The sequence below is a fragment of the Thermobia domestica genome, chromosome 5 (assembly GCF_964235325.1).
Source record: "Thermobia domestica chromosome 5, izTheDome1.hap1.1, whole genome shotgun sequence".
Classification (NCBI taxonomy): domain Eukaryota; kingdom Metazoa; phylum Arthropoda; class Insecta; order Zygentoma; family Lepismatidae; genus Thermobia; species Thermobia domestica.
The window spans coordinates 318,171,903-318,196,376 of NC_137458.1; the positions used below are offsets into that span (position 1 = coordinate 318,171,903).

The following is a 24,474-nucleotide window of genomic DNA, read 5'->3' on the forward strand; positions in this document are numbered from 1 at the left end:
GAACCAGTCTTTCAAACGGAACCACTCGCATGTAGGTTGACACAGGGGCCGGCCAGGGGGGGCCCAAAATCGGGGAAAAAGGGATTTTTTGACAAAAAATTCGTTTTCGCGAATTTTCTCCACTATGGTACATGCTAGAGACATGCGAGTGGTACCGTTTGTAAGACTGGTTTTGGCCAAACAAAACGGTGTATCAATCATGTCTCTACGATAATTAGGGATGATTCAGGAAATTTTTATATAAAAATGGGTCATCCATTGCTCACATAGGGGAAAGCTGATACTGTTTGCACATGGGGCAATATTTTTTCCTCCCTTATTTTCAAGATATAATATTGAAACTTTGTACAGTTATTACACATAGTATGTAGTATGGTTGAGAGTTTTTGGGGCTCTGTGGGTTGACACAGGGGCTCAAAATCGGGGGAAAAGGGATATTTTGACAAAAATTTCCCTTTTTCAGGAATTTTCTCCACTATGGTACATGCTAGAGACATACGAGTGGTACCGTTTGAAAGACTGGTTCATGGCAAAGAAAACGAGATACAATTCATGTTCCCACAATGAAGAGTCTTGATGATGATGATGATAGTATAGAAATTCACTAAAAAGGTATTATCACGGGAAAATATGTAAATCGGCTGTAGCATCAAAACTACTTCGTCCCAGCGCCACTCTTTGTATCTCATTCTCTCCACCATAAAGAAAAGTTTTTTTTAGTAGCATTCGCATGATCGTATCCTATACCAAAGGGGAGATACTCGCGATGAAAAAGGGATTTTTTTAAAAAAAGAAAATCCCTTTTCCCCAGTTTGAGCGGAAAGTTCCCGCATTTGGTACACTTTAGGAAAATTTTACGGACGCAGTTGAAAACACTGCTTTACTAGAAACAAAATGGGGTATGAACCATGATCCTACGATAAATAGTCTTAACGCAGTAGATGATTGAGTGAAAGTCTACACAATACCTCAAAAAAGCCATAATTTAAAAGGGTTAAAGTAAGCAACTGTATTGAACGAAATTTTACTTTGTTTTCTACGAAAACGTGCACCCATTTTCATCATTTCAACTATTAATTCCCTAACACTGCGTCGCCATAAAAATAAATAAACAAATAAATAAAACTTTCCTTCCGGATCTGTTCGAATTACTGGGACTCCACTGTACCTGTAATCAGTTGATCACTACGAACACTCATGTCCAAAATTATTATCGAATGTCTATAAATATGTTGTTGTAGGAATATAATTTGATAAGGAATTCGCCCGGTATTTCTTATAATGTTAGTATGATCGGCAAAGAAATGTATGTGGCAAATTTCATGTCAAAAGAGCAATAAATAAGAACAATAAAACGAAAATAAAATTTCCTTGTCTATTTAGCAACATTTTGTTTTACTCCTTCTAATTTCCGTATTTATAATTCTTTTCCTATGAAATGGACCACAAATATACATTTCCCGATTGTACATACAGTATCAGTTGTAGCATATTGTAAGATTATTATAAGAGAGAGAGAGAGAGAAAAAAAAGATCATTTTTAAAACTAGCGCCACTTCTAATGGGTGGCTAAAATAGGAATTACAATTTCTGGAGGTAGTTAACTGACCACCTTGTGGTCATTGGAAATTGAATGCAACGACGAGAGCACATGCTCTATATAGTAGTCGTAAATGGTGCAAATCACGGAAAGTTCCGAGACTTTGTCGTATTACGTTTTGAAATTAGTGATATCTGATATTCCGAGATAGCCTGGATAAGTATTTATTATATTTTATTGAAAGTGATTAACGTATTCAAATGGAGTTGAATAGGAGCCAAAAGTAGAGTACTTGTATGAGCTATTTTTGTGTTAAAATTATTTACGAATGTAGTTTGGAATTTGTATGGCTATATTCGACGGACTAAGTTATTATATCAGTGAATGTGCTGCTTTATTTAATGATTCCATAAGTGTCATCAGGAATAACTTTTATTCTGTAGTAAAAAATATCACTACGAGAGACTCAAAGGAACATTTAACAGTAATTTTCGTAATTCATCGATGGATTATATAACGAGAATTTATTGTATGTGTTACTACATTTGTTTAATGGTCAAGTGTGTTTTTGAATATAACTATTCTACGTATTTATGTGCTTATGGATCTAGTGATATATTGTGCAAAAAAAACATTAAAAGTTTGAATTCACTATCTTCACCACGCTTTTTCTATTTCAAATGCAGTCTCCCAAATTCCATTGTAATGAAAAGTTTTTATTAATAATTTGTGTGGGTTTTATACCCTGCACCAACGGCGTCTCAATTATTACCAGACGTCGGCACACAGTATTAAAAGTACCCTGCAAAATCATTATCAAATTATATTCTTTGAGGAAGACAGTTATACATATGCGACAATCATTTTGGACATGAGTGTACATTCTCTGAACATACAGTCAATCGATTGAGCAGCGCCTTACAAGAAAGCCTTCTTCATTTGTTGTACGAACAGTAGGACTACACCAACATGCGTAATGTGTAATTGTGTTTTGCGGATTTGTGTTTCACTATTGAAAAACACTTGTAAAGCTAGTATTGTGATTTTAAACTTTCAGAATTACATGCTTTATCAGCTTGTTGCTTACTTGAAATTCCTATTAAGTAACGACTTAATTCCTAATATGTATTTTCTTAAATGTTTTTAATTCTAAAACGTGAAGATAAAAAAAAAAAAAATGTAAATTACTGATGAAAGCAACAGATATTTCTGAAATAGTCTAGTGGAATTACAATGCGTTTGGACACAGTAAGTTGTTACATTTTTTTACTAATTACATAAATATGCATGAGATCGTATCCTTAAACAACTGGACTGCAGTAAATTATGTCACTTTTGTATGTTAGCCTTGATAATGGAAGAAATTCAAAAATAATGCCACCTACCTTAGGAATCCACGAGACAGCGACTTCCTATAGTCTGCCCACCAACTTAAAGAAGTTCCAGCAACATATATATTGAACGTTTATCCCAAAATATACGAACATTTAGGAGCTGGATAGTCGTCATATAATAGAAGGGACTAATATTGTGAAATAATAACTCAAATGCTTTGTAAAGAAACACCTAAGTATTTCTATTACTATTTAGATTCATAATATCAAAAATATCACGCTTGAATATTTAACATTATGTTGTGTATCTACTAAAGAAACGCAAAACTGCAAAAGTGAAAACAGATGTAAGTATTTGCAAATGCCTCAGGTGTTTCATAAACATACAATTATTTTCAACTGTTGCAAAATAACATCGGAGCCTAAAAATCTAAAATAACAATTTATATAAACAATCATGTTGAATTACGGTATCCGTAATTATACATAATAAAAGTAACATAGCCACGAAAAACAGATAAGTAACATTTTGCGAATTTAAAACAAACTGGTCGTAACAATTTCTCTTAAATGCTTTTCACTTTTTCACTGTGCTCAACTGATACAAAGATGCGAATTTTCGAAATATTTTGTTTCATTCTCAAGAATGAAATAGAACTAAAATACACGGCTGTTATAAAGTCCTTGCTATAAAACAAGTGCTTGTAACTTAAAAAAATATAATAATAATAATAATAATAATAATAATAATAATAATAATAATAATAATAATAATAATAATAATAATAATAATAATAATAATAATAAGAAGAAGAAGAAGAAGAAGAAGAAGAAGTTGTTGCAGTGAAATACATTTGAAATTGTGAGATGATCTGTTAATTCTTGGTTAGCAACATTATCACAATTATGAGGTTGGCAACATTGCCAACAACAGTCATGAAAATCGCGAGGTACAAGAGAAAGCACAGCGTGTGTGTGTGTGTGTGTGTGTGTGTGTGTGTGTGTTGGTATGCAGAACTGAAATCAGGTGTTTGGTGCAGCAAAACTTCAGACAGGTGTAGAAAAAAGTACCTCCTGATGTCAGGAGTATAAAGATTTGGCACAGCAAGTTTCTGGCTACTGGGGAAGTGTTTCTGATATGCAAAGAAGTGGTCGGCCGCCAGTAAGACCAAACACGGTGCGAAGGATTGCCGACAGCCTGGAGAGAAGTCCAAGAAAATCGATTCCATGGCGGTCGCTGGAGTCAAAAGTCCCTGAGTCAACAACACGCAAGATAATGTGTGAGCATTTCAAACCCAAACCGTACAAGATTAAATTTGTACATGAACTGATAGAAGAAGATCAAGACACGAAACTGAAGTTCTGTGAACTGATGCTGAAACGACAGAAAACTTCTGCAGTATTCATGTTCTCAGATGAGACAACCTTCCATGTTTCAAGGAGAGTAAACAGGCTCAACTGTCTTGTTTGAGGAACTGAAAACCCTTATAAATATGAAACGCACGAGACAGTCAGAAAGTGAATATGTGGTATCCTGTATCAATGAACCACCTTATAGGCCCGTTTTTCTTTGACGAGGACACTATAATCGGGGAGGCATACCTTCAAATGTTTGCTAATTTCCTGATGCTCGAATTGGTTAGGTTGGAATCAAGGATCGCATCCACTATGAGCAAGACAGGCCCCCCTGCCCCCCCCCCCACACACACACAATTTTGCGCAAATCGTCAGGACTACTTTGACCGTGAGCTACCTGGCAGGGAATAGGGAGCAGAGATCTCACCCCTTGGCCCCCAGGTCCCCCGATTTGCAACCTGTAATTTTTGGTTATGAGGTCACGTTAAGACACAGGTGTACAAGGAAAAGCCAAAGGACTTGCAGGACCTGAAAGCTAAGGTTAGTGAAGTGATCATGACATTTCTGAGGACGAAGACGAAATAGCATTCACAAATTTGCCGGAGCTTGCAGGATGTATGGATATCAACGTATCCCAGCTGGAGGTATGACAATGATGGCGGAAGTGTATCTATGGATGATGATACAAACTGTAAGTCTTAATAAAAATCTTAACCTTTATTTCACTGCAATATTACTATTTAAAAAAAAATGTTATAAGCATTTGTTTTATAGCAAGGACTTTATAACAGCCAGGTAAAAAAAATAAAATAGAACTCCACGTGAAGAAAGCAAGTAAATGAAAATATTCTTTGGCTTTTACTTAATACTTTTAACCATTTTTCATTGAGAATGGAACACAAAATGTTTCGAAACTGCAGATCACACGGAGCACATTAAAACTTTAAAACCATGTAAGGTTAAGCTGTTACAATCTGATTTCCCAGTACAATTTTCACTTACATGAACAAACTTTCTTTACTATCTTAATACATACGAAACAATAAAGCCATACATAGAAACAAAAGAACTAAAACCGAAACTATCAGAAAATGTTCACACATCTCGAAAGTAGAAAAAAAAAAAAAATATTTAAAACAATTACACACTCCTCTGCCTTAAAACAAAGCACACTTTTTCAGAAATCAATACAACTCTGACAGACTAAAATATGTACATTTTCAAATGGCACAATTAAACATCTTCTCACAGAGATAGCGTATTTACCTGATTGTAAGCCGACCATCATTTTATTTTTTCTTGATTTAAAAAAAGCTCCTCGGCATCAATAGCTCTCATTAAACACCTTTAACCGACGCAATAAAAAAAGAGTCCGAAAAACCCTGCCAGAAGCAACCAGAAGTAAGTTTTCGCTCTTATGTAGACTCAGTGTTGCTAAGTTAGTGGATTTTGTTCTAATCTTAGTGGGTTTGTAGAGACTCCAGAAAAAAGTCGTTCCTGCGTTCAAAAAGGGTTTGATATCGAATGCGTTTGATGTCGTACAACTGAGCTGATTTTGAGTTTAACGTCCCGTTCAGCAGCGAGGCTATATGAAACATGGAACTACTGATTAACGTGGAATCCGTACCACATGAGCTCCCGCCGGAAATCAAGCCCGGGTCTTCCTCGGGAAAAGCGCGTGCGCCAACAGGTTAGCTACGAAGGAACTCTTTGATGGCGTAGAATATGATACTCTGTACAGAATAGTGACAAGAAACACGTAACGATGAATTTGAATTATCTTATGGCGATGGCTGACTAAACTAATAAAGGGAGGAAAATTTATTCCTAATCCTATCTATGGTTCATTAATAAATTGTTTTTTTTTTCATCTTATTATGGTTTTGATTTTCAGCGGGTCGGCTTATAACCGAATAAATACGTATACATATCCTCCACATACATATAAAATATGTATGTACAACAAATTACATATTTCAGTATATGAAAAACTGACAATTAAAAATAAGGAATTTTCTTCAAGGCTATACACACACATTGAAAATTAACATATTAAACTGGAGCTTTCGATTGGCTACAATTTATTCTTTGACAACTCAACAAAATGCAAGGGATGTCCAAAATCAGATATTAAATTTTCAATTTCGATTTATTAAAGACTGAATTAAGGTTCATGTCTTATCTCCCACTCAGTCTAACACAAAGTTACTTCATTGTCAATCACAAATAATAATAATAATAATAATAATAATAAACAGAAGAAAAAAATATTATAGAAGTATGGAGAGTACATTGGAAAGAAAAGAATATTTCGTTCAATTTTCAAGTATATATATATATACGAGGCGCGTTCGGAAAGTAACCTCCGATTGCCTATTGTGCGTGAAGTAGTGGGGGGAGCGCTACCATCCTTGCACAGACGTGAGTGGTAGGTCAGTCTGCATCCAGCCAAGACAGATTGAAGATTGTCTGATCACTAGTTCCACTTTTATAGCCTCTCAAAATGTGTGCTGCAATAGAAACCCCCGCCAAGTGGTAGGTGCGAGCTGTTATACGTTTTCTGTACGGCAAAGACTATATTCGGCAGCAGCTATTGATCGGGAACTTCGTACCGTGTATGGACCAGGTGTGATGAATGAGGGAGTTGTTTGTGAATGGGTTCATTCATTTAAAACTGGACGAACAGACATTCATGACGAAGAAAGAAATGGCAGGCCATCAGTGGTCACTAATGAATTCGTTCAAAAATTGATGGAGAAGTTCGTAAAAGTCGGCGTTTCACAATCTCCTCATGCATATGAAGAAGTTGCTTGGATCTCAGCACTTTAGTAATGATAGAAACTGAAAGATGCGGTCACATGTTGACTCAAGGCACAGGCGGGAGATTTTAATGCTGATGGAATTTCTAAGCTAGTGCAGAGATATGATAAATGCTTGAAAGTGTTATGGAAACTATGTTGAAAAACAGAGCAAAGAAGTAGTTTTCAGATGTATATAATAAATTATTCTTATTTACTTTGCTGTTTCTTTCTTTCTTTCTTTTTTTTTTTTTAACTAATCGGAGGTTAGTTTCCGAACGGTCCTCGTTTCTAAGGTGTATGCTCAGGATATATATCTTCTCCTCAATCCGCAATTATCGAGAATAATTCCAGATACATCTAAAAAGAGGAGGACACGTAGCTCACATGAGAACTAAATACGCATAAGGTGTATAGTTTTGATTGCACAGTCTAAGGAGAAGGCCTTTCGTGAAGTAAGAAGATACTATTTTGACGTAGGAGACGAGTAAAACTTCTGACTGGAAATAACCAGCAAAAGATAAGACCCATGGAAGGGCTTCTTATTTCTGCGCCACTCAACTTTTAGTTTGTTTAGGACATAAAGTTGCTAAAGTCAACAGCACTATGGATTAGCAACTGCTTAAGAGATCACTGTAAAATATGCATCAGTAGGAATATATAAAAGACTGTTTCAGAACGAGAGAATCTCAATTATTGGAAATGGACAGAACACCCACACGGCTTTACGTCTTGTTAACAGGCCATAAATCAGGGAAAACAACAGACGACCCTCGATTAGAAAGAGGAAAAGAAGTTGCAAACGTCCACTTTACTCCAGATTTCCTTTATTTAATTTATCACAAGAAGTAATAACATTCTGTCTTTATTCTCACTTTTTTTTCTTTTTTATTTCTTTTCTATGTAATCACATCGGACATCCGGCAACAAACATCAACCACCGACCTATCAAGGGTTGGGCTACCCTTTTGGTAGTGGGGTGTGAGACAAGGCTCTTATGTTTTGAAATGGATAATAAATGAACTTTCGAAGCTTTTTATCGTCATCAAAGAATTGTAATTAAAAGAAAAAATATTTTCTTAAAAACTTACGAAATATGTATTATGTAAGGATTTTTTTACGACTTATATCAAAACCTGAAAGCGGTTTTACAACGGTAACTGCTGAACTGCCAAAACACATATGTGTGTATGATGTACCTTCTAGAAGTAACAGACACGCAAAACGTTAAATTAAAAGACTCAAAATTTTTATTGCATATTTCTTACAAGGAATGGGTATGAACATGTCATCCGGACCTGCAAATCAAATCTAGTTCATTTGATTAACATAACTAAGATATGTTCATGCACAAAAAATTAGGTGCCATGGACAACCGAGTAAGCCCCTGGGGCCCATTAACCTTGTTAGTATAAAGAAAATCGTAGACTCGCAGTGAAATGTTCATTGAAAAGTCGTTGTTTATAGTTCATTCTCTTTAGCATGAAACAAGCTTTCCAGAAGTGCTATGTATTGGGGCCCATAACGTACTTAAACAGGAAAAATTGGGAGAAAGTCGGGAAAATTCCCTCCAAAAGTCCTTCCCATCAACTTTACACCCATCTGGAGTAACCCCGGGTAAAAGCACACAATCACGAATAGTGTTGCGTGACATATGGAGGAGGAAATTGGGGATAAGTAGCAAAAATACCTTCCAAGATAACCCTATTGTAAAGTTGTGCGTCCTCTGAAGCGACACCGGAACCGATAGGAGCCAGTTTGCAAATTAAAGAACATTTTAAGGAGGATAAAGTGCATATCCGAGAAAATTAAAATGGGGGGAGACATCCAATTCTTCAGAGGGGGGGGGGGCTTTGATATACAACATTTCCCCTCATACCTATGCCGCCTATCAAAAAAACGAAACTTGGTACACCCATTCCTATCCTCTATAGTACTTTTCGAGATACAATTGGATTGTGTGCTTTTAGCCAGGACCACTCCTGAGAGGGGCCAAAATTGATGGGAGGGATTTTTTCTGGCATTCTCCCAATTTTCCCTGTTTAGGTACGGGACATTCCATGTGAATTCAACCAATGAAATGACAAAATCTGACCTGAACATCTTAGATTTTTGTAAAAATTGGTGCAAAAATTCAGTGTCTGAGATAAATGGAGGAATTACAGTATTTGTTTTTCTTTGTTTTTGCATTGACATTAATGTTAATGTTTTGTGTTACTTTTGACTATGTTCCATCCACTTTAGGACAATTTGCTTTTGGAAAATAAAATCTACATAGTCTGCTCTACATGAGTTGAATTTCAGCCATCTCCCCCAAAGTCCCTTCACTTCATTGCAACCGGATATGCCCTTAGCGAATTTCTTATAAACAACTAATACACTAATTGCCCTCTTTATGACAAAATGTCTTTTTACTTACGAAAAAAGAAAGAAAGAAAAAAGACATACACTATTAGAAAACGGAGGTAAGAAATATTTTAAATAATTCCACAAGAATAACGGACGTTACGAGATACCGTTGTGCTTCTCTAAATGTTTCATATACTCAGCCTCTGTGGAAATTTCTTTTGTACATAGTTGACATGTTTGTGGAATTGAAGGAAAAAAGAGGTGAATACGACTGTGGTCAGAGAGGGCACTCTTAGAAATAAATGACCTCCCGCACAGGGCGCACTTGAAAGATGGCTGCTTATTATGGTTCATTTCGTGAATCTCCCTTGCAGATTTAATAGGAAACGTTTTACTACAATACCTACAAACGTAAGTTCTTTTGTCCGCATTAAAAAATGTTCTATTCTCGCGCTTAGGTTGTTCTGGAAAGACAGAAGTTCGATGAAACGACCCGAGAGTTAACTGTGAACCATCACTCGAACTATCATGATCAACCTTACAACTCGTATCCTCTTGCTGATTGTATTCGACAGTAGCATTCTTTTTCACTGTCCGCCTTCTTTCGCGCACAGACGAATAAGTCTTTGTCACATTTCTTAGTTTGATCCACCCACCATCCTGCTCCTTTGCATTCACAAGGGTCTCTTTGTCTATCCTGCACTCGTGCACCGAGAAAGCATCCGGAGACCCGAACGTTTTAAAGCAAATCATGCAATGTAAGGAATTCTTAGAACCTGGCTGGTTTGCTGTTGCCGAATTCTCTCGTACTGTACTAATTTCTCTAGCTACCGATTCTGACTTGTCCACTTTCACATAATTCACATCTATTTTGTTCCTGATAAAAACAAACTCTTTCTCTTTTCCAGGCTCATTTGCAACATGCGTTTCAGCACTCACCAATGCCACTGGAATTTCTTGCTCTTTGCCTTGCGACTCATTTGCAATAACGTTCTTTAGTTCTTTGCAGTCTTCCACGGAAGTGGACTTGTTTACGGTATTCTCATCATGAACTACTGACTTTGTCCTGATCGACAGTTCACGGTATTCATCTTGTATTTCACCTGAAATCACATCCGGATTCTGGAACTTTTCCGCTTCATTTACTAAGCTTTTGCTGCTACTGTTACTATTTGAGCTTCTTACGAAAGTGGACAACTTGTTTATGGTATTTTCATCATCAACTACCGACTTTGTACTGCTCGACAATTCACGCCATTCCTCCTGTATTTTACATGAGGTCAGATCCGGATTCTGGAACTCCTCCGCTTCATTTACTAATCTTGTGCTGCTACTGTTACTGTTTAAGCTTCTTACGAAAGTGGATAACTTGTTTACGGTATTCTCATCATCAGCTACAGACTTTGTCCTGATCGACAGTTCACGGTATTCATCTTGTATTTCACATGAAATCACATCCGGATTCTGGAACTCTTCCGTTTCATTTACTAACCTTTTGCTGCTGCTGCTACTGTTCAAGCTTCTTACACATTTTGGGCTTTCCGAGGCCGACATATCCATTTTCTCTTTGGCGGGGGAAGTAATGGTTGTAGCCTCCTCCTTCCTATCATTTGTGGCCTTCCCCTTATTATATCTCTGCAGTATCTTTCCTGCCATCTGAAACAAAACAGTAAACTCTCAAGAGTGATTGTGATTCCGAATCTCTACTTTCAACACTTAAAATCTAAAATTCTTCGTAGCATGTTCTACTTCGAAGATCTACTTCGATTGCTTACTGTTTTGATCTGAGTTCCTATTAATTCGCGAATTTACTTCGCTTTCCAGTCATACCAAGGTATGTAGCGCAATTTAGGATTACGATGTCATCACTTTCTTTTAACCAAAAATGACGCAAAATCAGACACCGCTTTAGTCGTCGTTATTCAACCATAACAACAGCGCTTTGTTTTGTGTATAGTCAGAGTGGAAACATCGTAATTTAAATATCAATCACTGAGCAGAGTACAAATAACAAAGTTACAAAGGGCACTAAGAAAGTTTTACAATACAGTTTTATTTATTTAATTTTTTCAAAAGAATTTCCCCCATATTCAATACACCTCTCCATTCTCCGAAACCAGTCTTAAACCAGATCTACCAAGTTTCACTAGGGAGTAAAGCACACTCATTGTCCCAAGCACACGCATCCCTTTCAACTTCATTTTTACATACGGGAACAGTGCAAAGTCGCAAGGAGTAAGATCTGGACTGTAAGGAGGATGCTCAAGAGTTTCAGTCCCGTAGTGGTCAAATATTCGGTGCAGGCTTTCGCGCGGTGAGGCGGACCATTGTTATGATGGAGGAACCAGGTGTCCATTCTTAAATTTGGTCGTATGTTCTTCGTAGATTCGATTACTTTAGGCAGGAAGTGTTCAGTGTACGATTTAGCTGTAACTGTATTGTGTTCGTCTAAAACGAGACACTCCACAATTCCACTCGATTTGAAAAATACAGCTATCATTTTCTTCTTAACTGATCGGTATTTTCTGACTGCTATAGGTGTATCATCATCATCTAAGATTCAAACTTTGTTCTGAGTCTTGGTCGGTACATCATGATAGTATAACCAAGTCTCGTCACCTGTCACGATGTTGTTCACATATTGAGATTGTCCCTTATCAAACATTTGCAGCATCTTTTAGCACCATGTTACACGTTGTGTCATGAACTGCTCTTCAGTCAGACTATGAGGCACCCAAAGACAACAAAGCTTCTTCGCGTGCAAATGATCATGCAGAATCGAACGAATTGCTGCTGCATTTAGGCGTAAGGTATCTTCAATCTGCTGGTAGACCACTCGCCTGTCTTCGTCAAGCATTTTCCTTAACAGCAGTAATGTTCTCTTCCGTAACTGACATTTGTGGCCTTCCCGGCCTTCTAGTGTCCTCCAGGGTGAAATTTTCCCTTTGGACTTCCCTATACCACATGAATATAGTCGTCTGATTTAGACAGATATCACCCAGTGCAGGAATCATTTCTTCTAAGCACTGGTCTGTGCTTAAACCACGCGCGAAGTTATACCGCAAAACTGCTCCTATCACATTCCATGACCAAGATGCCATAACAAGCACTTTATACTATCACTGAGCAGACGCCAAATAACAGTCTCCTGCGACACATCGTTTAATAGTATTGCAGAACTTTCCTAGTACTCTTTAAACATTTTATGATTTGCTTCAAAAATCGCTTCAGAGACTGGTTAAGACTTATATTTCCAAGAATTTGTCATTGGGATTTTATTATAATTACACACACACACACAAAAAAAGGCACTTTTCAACACATTTTTTAAGCTTAAATGCATCATTTTACTTTGTCCTGCTTTTCAATTTAGTCATTACCAATGCTAGGCTGCCAAACGTAAATATTTTCATTTCCTTTTCCCCCTCCTGTACCACTGCTTCCAAACTATTCAAATCTGTATTAACCATAGGAAATGACATTATAATTACTAAACTCTTTTAAAATCGCAGGTTTCTTAAAAGGAAATTTCATACTTTCACTTAGGAACCTGCTCCTCCTACCATAATAACCTTAAGTTCATGATTCGTACTTCATTATTTAAAAAATAAATAAATAAATAAATAAATAAATAAATAAATCAGGCTTTCGAAAGACACCATATGTATTTATCACCACTCGTAATTCGGGAATTTTAAGAAAATTTTTTCGTTTAAAAAACTTCCCTCAAGACTTTTTTTTTAACTATTAAAATACGGGTAATAAATATAAAGATAAAAATATTTTTAATCAAAAATGTGGTGAAAACTAACAAAACCTTTCGGATGTTCTTATTTCTATCCTAATTAAGTTGGGTTCATAATTTGTACGTAAACTGTCTTGAAAATGAAGCACGTTTTCAATACTATATGCATATGCTTACTTACCTTACCTTACCAACTGGCACTGCAGCTCAGGGTGAGATCTGGCCTCCTTCACCATTTCTTTCCAGCCTCTTATCTTCATCATCTTTAGATCTTGCTTTACATTTTCTTTCCATCTTATTTTCAGAACGTCCTCTCCTCTTTTCCTGTTGGAGTATATCTTTTCGTGAAACACCTTTTACGGCATTCGATTATCTTCCATTCTTTCTAGGTGTCCGAACCAACTCAGCCTATGCGATTTCACAAATCTTACAATATCTTGTCTCTCTAGTATATTATCTATTTCTTCATTATTTCTTATTATCCATTGGTTTCCTCTTCTTACTGGATCATATATCTTCCGTATAATTTTCCTTTCCAATTTCCTTAATGTATCTTCTTCTTCCTTCCTTAGAACCCAAGTTTCACTTCCGTATGTAGCAATCGGCTAATTAGTGTTTTGTATATCTTAATTTTAGTTTTCTATCTATCCATCTGCTTTTCAGTAACTAAGTTTGCGTAGTATGCTCTATTTTCTGCTTGTATATGTTCTCGGATTGCTGTTTCATGTTATTTTGGTTATTTATCACCATGCCCAGATACTTAAAGTTTCTAACTGCTTCGAATTCTTTCCTTTTAATTATGATGTTTTTACATTGGTTCTCTTTCTTTGTAATTAACATGAATTTAGTTTTCTGTGTATTAGTGACCAGTCCTATCTTATTCGCTTCATTTTCCATTGTATTATAGATTTGTTGTAGTTCTTTAATAGTTCTTGCTATTATGATCAAATCGTCGGCATATGTAAGGATTTGGCTTAATTTGTAAAATATTGTCACTCTCTTGTCAATCTCCTTCAGGACCTTATGCAACGCGATATTAAAGAGTGTCGTTGACAATCCGTCTCCTTGCCTTACTCCTTGGTTATATGCAAAATCTTCTATTATTATATTACCTACTTTAACTTGGGATCTGTTTTCTTTAAGTGTCATTATTGTCAAATTGATCAGTTTACTTGGTATTTCCATGTCTATCATTGTCTCTATCAGCCTTTTCCTGTATACGCTATCAAATGCGCTCCTGTATACGCTATCAAATAATACGTACAGGTCTATATCGTGATCATGCCTGAGGGTAAACAGATGATCTGTTGTCCTCTTTCCTGATCTGAAGCCACATTGATATTCTCCCATCTTCTTATTTATAATCTTTTGGATTCTTAATTGTAATATTCCTGTCAATATTTTGTATGTTGTGTTTAATAATGTTATCTCTCTGTATTTTTTGCAGTTAATCTCCCTTTTTGTGTACTGGGCATAATATTCCTATTTTCCATTTCTCTGGCATCTTTTCTTCTTTCCATATTCTCACTATTAGCTTATATATTTCTTCTTGCATTTCTGATCCAGCATATTTCAGCATTTCGGTCGTGATATTATCATCTCCTGGTGCCTTATTGTTTTTCATTTTTCTTAGAATAGTATTAAATTCTTCTCTTGTGGGTTCTAATTCCATCTCTCTTTCTTCAGTCTGTATGTTTCTTCCTATTTCTTCAAGTTCACCTTCCTCATCCTCACCCTTTAAAATACTCTTTCCATCTTTTTAATATGTCTTCCGTATTTCCCATTAGCCTTCCGTCCTTATCATTACACCCGATCTCTTTTGGTAAATATCCCTTACTCATCTTCTTCCAAGCAAAATAAATTTTTCTTGTTTCACTTGTTTTATCTAATTGTTCAATTTGCTCTATTTGTTCTTTTATAAATCTTCTTTTCTTTTGTCTGCATATTTTATTTGCTTCTCTTCTCAATTCCTTATATCTTTCACTATTATTTCGGGTCTCTTTTTGGATCATTTTCTTCCTCGCAGCATTCTTTTCTTTAATTGTCTTTCTACATTCTTGATCAAACCATTCCGTTCTACATGTTCTTTTTTCTTTCCCTATTACTTCTTCTACCGAACTTCTACCGAGAATTGATTCTAATTTTACCCATTTATCATCAATTGTTTCGTTATCCTATGTGGCTGATATTTCATCCAGTTTTTTTGTTTATTTCTTGTCTATTTCTCTCCTTCGTTGTTGGTGTGTTGAACTTTCCGCTTTCCCATTTAAGTCTCTTACTCCCTTGTGGTATTTGTTTTGCAATTCTTTGTCTTAATTTCGTTTTAACCAGGAAATGATCTGAATCACAGTTGGGTCCTTTGTGGCTTCTGACATATATTATTGTTGACGAATGTCTTTAACGTTTAGATCTCCCAATATTATTTTGACATCATATTTAGGTATTTTCTCATATTCTCTTTCTAGCGACTCATAGAATTTTTCTTTTTCCCTTTCCTCTTTTTCTTCAGTTGAAGCATGAGCTGTTACAAGAGTAATATTTTGAAATTTGCCTTTTATTCTTAGTTTGCTTATCCTTCACTATATGCATATGCTACGATCCAAAAATTCCAGAATTTTCCGATAGTTTCCTGATTTTTTTTCTTTTTCTTTTAATAGGGCACCCCTGGGTCAAGCAGGAAAAGTAACTCGAACAATAATGTATGTCCTACAATAGACACTGCTAAGTTTCTTTGAAGTACGGTTAGTAGGTACGAAGACATAGAAGTCTTACGAACCAAATACATCAATTTTTATGGAAAACATGACTTCTGAGAGAGAGAGAGAGAGAGATTTGCTTTGTATTCGAACCCTGCTCTTAGAGTCATGACTCTGCATAAGTTCAGACATCCACTTGGCAATAGTTGAAAACGTCTCCTTCTCCTTCATGCTATTCTTCATTAAAATGGTTAAGGAGCGGCAGCTATTAAAAACAGACACGTCTGTGACACAATTGCATAAGTATATTCTACAAGCAGTGTCAGTACAAGAGTTGTATTAGATTAAGTTAATATTACGTTCTATAGAAGTAGTAGTCGTAAAGAAAAGATAACAAGCACGAGTGATAACTACGCAGTAACCACGTAATTATACCAGAGTAAGTCTCAACTAAATACTTCGGTCAATTAATTGCTTTCGCGTCAAGTTACAATCAAAGCTGCCACGGATTCAGAGTGGACATCATCGTGTTGCACCGCATGAAGCCACGCCTATAATAATTCTCACTTTGATAGTTCAAGCATCACGACCACAGAAGCTAGCCATGGATCGATACAAGGTGTTTCGAGGTCCGAACTCTATGAGGGGTGTGACAGTTTAATTCTTTAAAGTTCCTGAGTTTACTCTGGGAGAGATATTGCTTTTCTTCTATATATATATATATATATATATATATATATATATATATAAAAGGCTCACTTTCTGTTCACTAATCCATGGTATTCCTGGCACACAATTGTATATATCCGCTTGAACTGTTCGGAGTACTAATTACGTTGGTAAATCGATTGCAACCTTATAATTCCACCAGACACAGAGTATCTCCTTGTGCTAGACATCTCCAAGTTTGGGACGATTTCGGCACCTGGCCCTTCTTTGACCATTCCTTGTGCACGTTACAATTTCGGAAAAATATCTACTTTTCGTCGCAAGTTACGATTCTTTTCACGGAATGCAGATCACAAGGTTTTTCCCGCATTTCCTTTCACACATCCACTCGCATCTGTGCTTAAGTTGGGATCAATTCGTAAGACACTACTCGTAAATACCGAGTGCTTTTGCCGAGGTCGTGAAGATGTTGAAACAGTGAACTGTGAGGTACCAAACTCAGATCAGATATAAATCAGAATAATGATATTCTTTTCCTCTATATCACACACATTTTCCTCTTTAATTTTTATTCCTTCGTTCTATCGATCTACCCATTTCATCAGTTTTATCTTCCGCCACTGCATTCCATTTATTAGTAGTCTACTTATACTATCACGTATCCCTGCATTCCAAATTGGCGTTCACCAGGACACTTCAGCTTTTCTGTTCTTCAAATTTATTTTCTTTCTTCCTCCACTCCCTACTTGATGAAGCATTTTAGCATTGCGACTACGTTCCCACCCTTGATCCAATCATATATATCCACAAGGGTAGGAAATTGATTGTACGAGAACTAATATCTTTGTAAAAAGCTGTAATGAAGCTACGAGTGTTCGAGCTGGGAACTTTTAGAGGTAATATGTTTTCTCAAAATTTTGCCTAAGATAAAAATAAAGGAAAAAGAAAACTGAAACACTGCTTCCTTCAACCTCACATTTACACACGAACGCATCCTACATTTGTTGAGTAGGAATCACTAGTAATATACAACACCCGTCTGGTAAGTGAAACGTCGGGATTCGAGTCTCGGAATGAGTCATTCTATGTCATTACACTGTTACATTGTATCTTCAGGTATTTAAAAGAATTCAGAAATGAAAATAGCATAGTCTAAATTGGTCATTAACCTTTAGAGGCATTTCGGGGGTAAAATTGACCCCTCAGGTGTTCTTTTTTGTATTTAACTGTATGATTTAAAAAAAATCATAATGGTTCTTTGTGGCATCTTGCAGTAGGCTCTTCTGTATTATTATTTTATATTTATTTAAGATTTTATTTATAATAACGGTGTAGGCATGTAGTTATTACATTTACTATGTACTTTAATTTGGGTGGTTAATTTGACCCTTTCTTCAATTTTGTTCTGTTTTGGTGGAATTTTGTACAAGGTTTCATATTTAAGTGATGGTAGTTATTACACCGTCTTTTATAAGCGCAAGAAGAAAGTAAAAAAAAAAAAAGAAAAGAAAAAGAAAAGAAAAAAAGAAAAAGAAAGAAGTGTAAGAAAAAGGCCTGATGATTCTCTAATTGCTGGGAGATTTTTATTACGTCAGATAACTGATGTCTAGTCTGATGGGTTACTGTTGTGTGCTCGAAACAGTCTGGTGGAAGCTGAGGGTCTCACAAAGGATGAAATTTTGCAGGAACTTATTTTAAGAAAAAGAAAAGCAGCACATTTCGCGTTGTCCCTTTCTAATACGAGAAAAATTAATAAATATCGAAAAGCAACGCGCGTTGCCCCTATCATTTCCCGGACCAGCTGCCATATCCCTTCTTCCCTAAACTTGGGCTTAAATGTCAACGAAACTTGCACCAAACAGCTTAGCAATTCCGAAAACTATGGATTTGATACTAATATCTGGCGTCCCGGGTACTTTTTGTCTCTTTTTATGCATCCATTTTGACCTCCCCCCCTCCCTCGTGCTGAAATTCGAAAAAAGTGCTTCGTAAACAATTAGATCTCGTAAAGATCTCTGAACAAAACTTGGTGGCTCTAGGTCACTCCCTTCTGACAAGAGACAAACACATTACCGTATTTTACGGACTCTAAGACGCACTTTTTTCTTCGGAAAATTGCCTCCAAAGTTCAGGTGCGTTTTATACTCGAAATTAATATAAAAATGTCCAGCGTTTGATTTAAAATTTAAAATTTGATGCTCATGGTCATTATGATTTTCGGGGATTTTAAAGGTCAGTTCGGTTTTATAAACTGAGAATTTTTTAAGTCTGGCTTTGCAATCTAATAATAAAAATGGTAAAACTGTTACGGTATTTTTAAAAAAATGCTTAAAAATTTACATTCATCTTATAGTCCGTAAAATACGGTATTTTATCATTATTAAAGATGAACAAAATTGTCTTCAGACTAGAAAAAAAAAACGGTCTGCGAACTAGTACAATATATTTTATGGAAGTTTCCGACAAAACAGTCATATTTTATTGTCTTCAATAGCAAATTGATTTATTAAGTTGAAACAATAACTTTGCGGACACGACTTTACAGGGTTTCAGTGGTAAAAAACTCCTTGAGGAAGCAGGCAAAAATTTAATATTTGGTTGTGATACTTTCAACGGTGAAAGTGCTAGTTGTTTGCACGTGCAAGTGAAAAAAAAAAAAAAAAAAAAGTTTCCACGCAAGATATTATGGAAGTATAAATATATTACGATAATGATATTTAATTTGTTTACAATTACGAGAAGTTGTGTCAGCTTCTGGCATAGTAAAACTAAACATATCAAAATAAAGTAATATAAAAGTACGTTAAATATGACATTCTTATTTAAGGCTTATCTAAAGTTTTCACGCTTGTCTATTAAAACAATGAATAACAATAGTAACATGAGAAATACACCAAGACAGAATAGAATATATGATAGGCGGATGTGCAATGATAACACAAACTGAATATTAGGGAAGACATGACAAAGTAACAGAAATCACGCATCCAGAAATAGAAATGATGCCAGAAGAATTGCCGTATTATAAATACCAACCGGAAACCATAAAACCTTAATGAGATGAAACAATACTAACCGATAAAGAAGTACCTCAGAGGCCTGACATCGCAATAAGAAGGAAAGAAAAAAGGGAGGTACACATCTGACAGACATCACATTACCGAACACAACAAACCTGCAGAAAACACACAGAAAAAGAACACAAAACACAAACAACTGGCCCAAAAAGTAAGGAACAATAGAAAATTAAACACGTGACAATAATACCAATAATAATAAAGAAGTGGTCCAAAATACGTTAAAAAAAATGACTTGAAACCACTAGAATTGAAGAGAAAGAACAAAGATACAGAAGAGTTTAATATTGGACACACATAAAATTGCAAGAAATTTTCTCCATATTCCAGAATAAAGGAAAAAAGTAATACAGTATGCGGCAAAACAAACAGTACTATCGTTATCACATCGTTGACATTTATTTATTTTTTGTACAACATAATGAAACATAAGAAAGTTGGCAAATGGATGGCAACTAAATGATACTCAACACATATTGTAAATTTACAAGGAATCATTCCTGTACATCATTGAACATTATGTCGCACATGTTCTTCATGGCGGTCCTGTAGATCGATGAACATGTTAGTGAACACGGTTTGGTGGAATGACAAAGCAAATGACCGAATTTTTTCTCTTAACTCCGGTATGGTGGTAGGAAGTTATCTGTTTGGAAAATTGCTTCCTTCAGCATACCCCGTATGTATGTAGGCATCTGGAGTCATGAGGTGAGGGGAGTGGGAAGGATATGGAAAATCCGTTCCACAGGAAATCAAGCGATGTCCAAATTCTTTTGAGCAGAAGGGTAAGTGACTCACTTGCAGTGTTGGCAATAGCTTCGTCTTGCTGCATCCATTGTTGTTATCACGACAGAATTTTCGTACGGTAAAAGCCGCACAAATCATGCAAGACAGGGTCAATAATCAACTGGCGATTGATGTGGCGATCAAAGTACACATGGCTTTTCATCACTGAACCATATGTTACTGATGAAATCTTCATATGCCATAGCTAATACTCCAGAGCAATACAGTAGACATCCACGCTAATCTCCTGCAGTGAGACGCTGCCCCACACCGTATCAACGGAAATATTGCTCGACAGTAAGTACCTTCTCCTCTGTTGTGAGCAACATTATTTTCGCACCAACTGCACACTACGCTAGTCCACACACAACTGAGCACACATGTGGCACTCACAGCTCATACCACATTGCATCTGAGCGCCACCTGTACGCGAATTTCAGTACTGTTTGTTTTACCGCATACTGTAATATTGTAAAATTCTTTTAGGGTAGAGATAAAGTGGTAGACGGGATTTTGGACTTTTTCCCAATCAGCATTTATTATAAAAGCTTCTTTTTATACACAGTAGTAATAAACATTACAAGTTCCTCGAGATATCTTGGGGGTTTGCTGGTGAACCCAATGACCAAGGCTTTTGCGGCCAAGGTGTAGGTAGGTACCTCTTAAGAGACCAAGTGTCCTAGAGAGTGGTGGTTATGATTTATCGATGGAGATTGATGCCTTCTACGGTGTTCGGGCTCCTTTTATCCAGAAATGTTGATGATTATTAATCTTAAGTCACTTGCCGACCGTTGACGATGATTGACGATGTCTTCTTCGTAGTTGTCTGACATTTGTTTACAGCCAGGACGTCGTGTTGGAAGCATATGTGGAACTTTGCCATATACTAGGATGGCTCATATATTATTATAACGCCTAATATTATATTATTATTCAGACGAAATGAAATGAAATATTTCAGTTTTACGTCCCACGTTATTGCCGGCTAGGCTAAAGGAGACGGGGATGACGGGAAGTGAATTGAATGGTGGAATGAAGACAGTGGGAAGATACGAAAGAACCTCGAGAAAACCCACGCACACGGTGTTTGTCCACCACAAAGCTCACTTGGCGCGAGCTGGGATCGAACCAAGGACCCCATGCACCAGATGTGAACGTTCTACCACTGAGCCACTGCGGCTTTATTATTCAGACGAGAGAAGAGAAATAATAGTAATTATTATTATATTTTTAATTGGAAGGCACATGTTTGAAACATTCTTAGCACAAAGACAAAATTAAATCAGATTTCAGTACTTTGAATAAAATTAGATACAAGCCATCAAGGCATACAGAAAAAATTCTGCCTGTAAGTAATTCAAGAAATTAAAAGAAAAAAAAAAAAGTCTGAATAGCAAGATGACAAAAAGTGCTTTTGTAACGAACGAAAGAGGAAATTGGATTAAAAATAAATGTTGGTGAAAATGTTGAAAGACCGAAATTTTCATTTTGTTGCTTATTTTTATATTAGTTCCCATATTTATTTGTCTATTCTTCATTATGTGCTTAGAGCCTTTGTATTTCAAGTGTAACCCTGCTGGTGCTGCTGTCGATGTGTGTTTTCCCGTATCTCTCTCGAAAGAGAAGGGACAAGTTGCTGTGGCAGAAATCCTTCAATGGTTGGATGTGGACAGGGTTGCCACATTAAATTATTTCACGAGCTTTGCTGTGCACAGTCTTGTTGGTCACTAAGTAGCCTACGATCTTCACTCCTCAAGACCGAACGACTGAATGACAAATTGGCAACGCAGCTTAGGTCATTCACTCCCTTCCCCACAGCAAAGGGATGGTTCTCTCCGTAAGAGGCTGGCGGGGTGGAGCTGAAGTATGCTTCACATATTTTCCGAGGGCTTACTTGAAATAGAAGGGCTCTAGTTGATTTGTTATCTAATGCCACTGAAGATTTCTGTAGAGAGACAGATGATAGTGTTATGACGATTTGAAATACGAAAATGCTGATCATTATGGTGTTACCTTAATATTACATTATGTCGAATTGATTCATTGCGTGTCTCATTCGAAGGTGATCCCGATAATATTCATTTGCTCTCGTACATACTTCAAGGATTTTATTTACATTTTTCTAGAATTTTAGTTAGTTCATAAGAAAGTGAGGTGGCAACATGCAAACAGCAGTTGCGCAAGCTTGTTCCCCGTCGTACTGAAGATGTATCAACATTTTGTAGTATAGCGGGTGTATCCCAGACAGAGTACTTTCACGAGAATTTTAACGTCCACGGTTACATTTTACCCCATCACTTTTTCTTGTGGGGTCATGTAAAATGGTGTGTCTACAAGAATAAACTACGCACACTGAATAAGTTACGGAAGACTATCCGGGCAGTGACACCAAAGGTTCCGCCAGTGACCTTCAGAAACATTCAACTTTGTGTTTTGACCCTCAGGGAGGCAAATCCCTGTATCATCATCATCATTTCTTATACAGGGATATGAGCTGCAAATGATGTTTTATTCCCTCTTATACTTTTTCTTTTAACCAACATCTTTGGGAGTTATCTTCGAATAATATCTTGTACAAAAATATGTATTGCTGTGTATTATCATCTTCCCTTCGCTTGATCATATATACACAACTTCGTTAATCCTTCCTGAGAACTAATAGTATGTTGAATTACGAAAGGTCAAAACAGTCTTTTATAAAAACCAGAAACAAAACAGTCTTTTATAAAAACCGGAAACAAAAGTCTTTTATAAAAACCGGAAACAAACTAGTAGAAAAAGCTAAAAAAAAATCTTTTATATATATATATATATATATATAAAAAGCCGAAACAGGTTTTCAAAAAAACTGCTTTTTCAGTTTTCAAAAACGAAAATTCGGTTTTAGTTTCCAGCACTACACACACAGGAGTTGTGTGTGTTGAAATGCTGTGACATAAAACGGAAGGAAACAAACAATTAGAATATTCTGATTAATAGAAATACCCAGGTATACTGTAGTTTACCAAGAATTATCGTTTATAAAATTTTATTTTTCCTCAATATTAATGGAGCCGCTATAATGATCTTTATTATGAATTAAACTTGGATATTCATTTTATTTTACGCATTGGTCTTAAAGAAGTACATTTCGTTTCATTTCTGTGTTTTCTTTCATTTTACGTTATAATGCACTCACTCTGTTCACGTTTGAACCTCATCCGTGGGCACTATTCTGATAACGTATTCTCACATACCTTTCTTATACGTCATGATAATGCTCCAGCCAATGAAAGTACATGTGTAGACGAAATGAATAAAAATTCGTATGTTATGAGGGGTCTGAGGCTTCATTTTACGCCTGGGTTTTAGTCCCACAGGCGGGGCTTCGTCAGGGAAAAGGAAAAAAAAAGTGAAACCATTCTGAAAGATGGCGGAGTAACGAGTGGACCTGTGTGTTATAATTATTCGAGCTTTGTTAGTTAATCCTCTTTTTTTTTTTTTTTTTTCATTCATTTTTTTAACCTTTGTTTAAGTATGAAGAAGCTAAGAATATGAATAATATACGTATAGTAAATTGGACCATGTGTGTATTTGATTCAGGATTTCTCCTTTATGCATGTTACGTGCATAGTTCGTCGTAGTATGTTTTACCTATAATTGCTTAATCCATAACTTCTAATATAGTGGTTTATTGATGTTGTTTATGATGAGGTTGGAACAAAACTTCGTTCTGTTTGAATCGCATCACAATTTGCAGGAAAACAGCATTTGTGTACAGATAACTTTGTATGCATTCAAGTTGACATTAGCGAAGCTCTCAATGCACGAGTGCTGAACGGATTCCAAGTTCGATTCCCAAGCTTGGTTATCACATTGGTTTCTTTTGCCACCCGAAGTAACCATTACACCGCAACTCAGCAAATCCTACCGAATAGCATTTAAAACTCAAGAAGAAGGAAATTTTCACTTGCTGAACCACATATATCTTCTAAAAATCTAACAATTTGAAAATTAACAATCTACCAACTTCTGATTAATATCAGCATAGAGCAAAAGACTGTAGACAATTTCAAAAGTACAAAACTGTTCCTACTATTCAGAATTCCAGTTTAAAAGATGTTCACTAACTTACTTACACATAG

General features: G+C 36.1%; 1 protein-coding gene across 11 annotated transcripts in view; it reads right to left on the reverse strand.

Moving 5' to 3' along the window:
* Positions 1-24,474, reverse strand: part of LOC145686807 (uncharacterized) — an 82,648-nt gene that overhangs the window by 22,910 nt on the left and 35,264 nt on the right. For 4 of the 11 annotated variants that reach the window (XM_081760486.1, XM_081760483.1, XM_081760482.1 and 1 more), the window contains exon 5: positions 3,091-11,033. The exons of 5 other annotated variants lie outside the window; for them this stretch is intronic. In XM_081760486.1, the coding sequence (XP_081616612.1) occupies positions 9,534-11,033 (1,500 nt within the window). In that variant the 3' untranslated portion in view covers positions 3,091-9,533. Of the gene's footprint in view, positions 1-3,090; positions 11,034-24,474 lie in introns of those variants that run through there. 2 more of the 11 variants (XM_081760491.1, XM_081760493.1) reach the window with 1 other exon arrangement.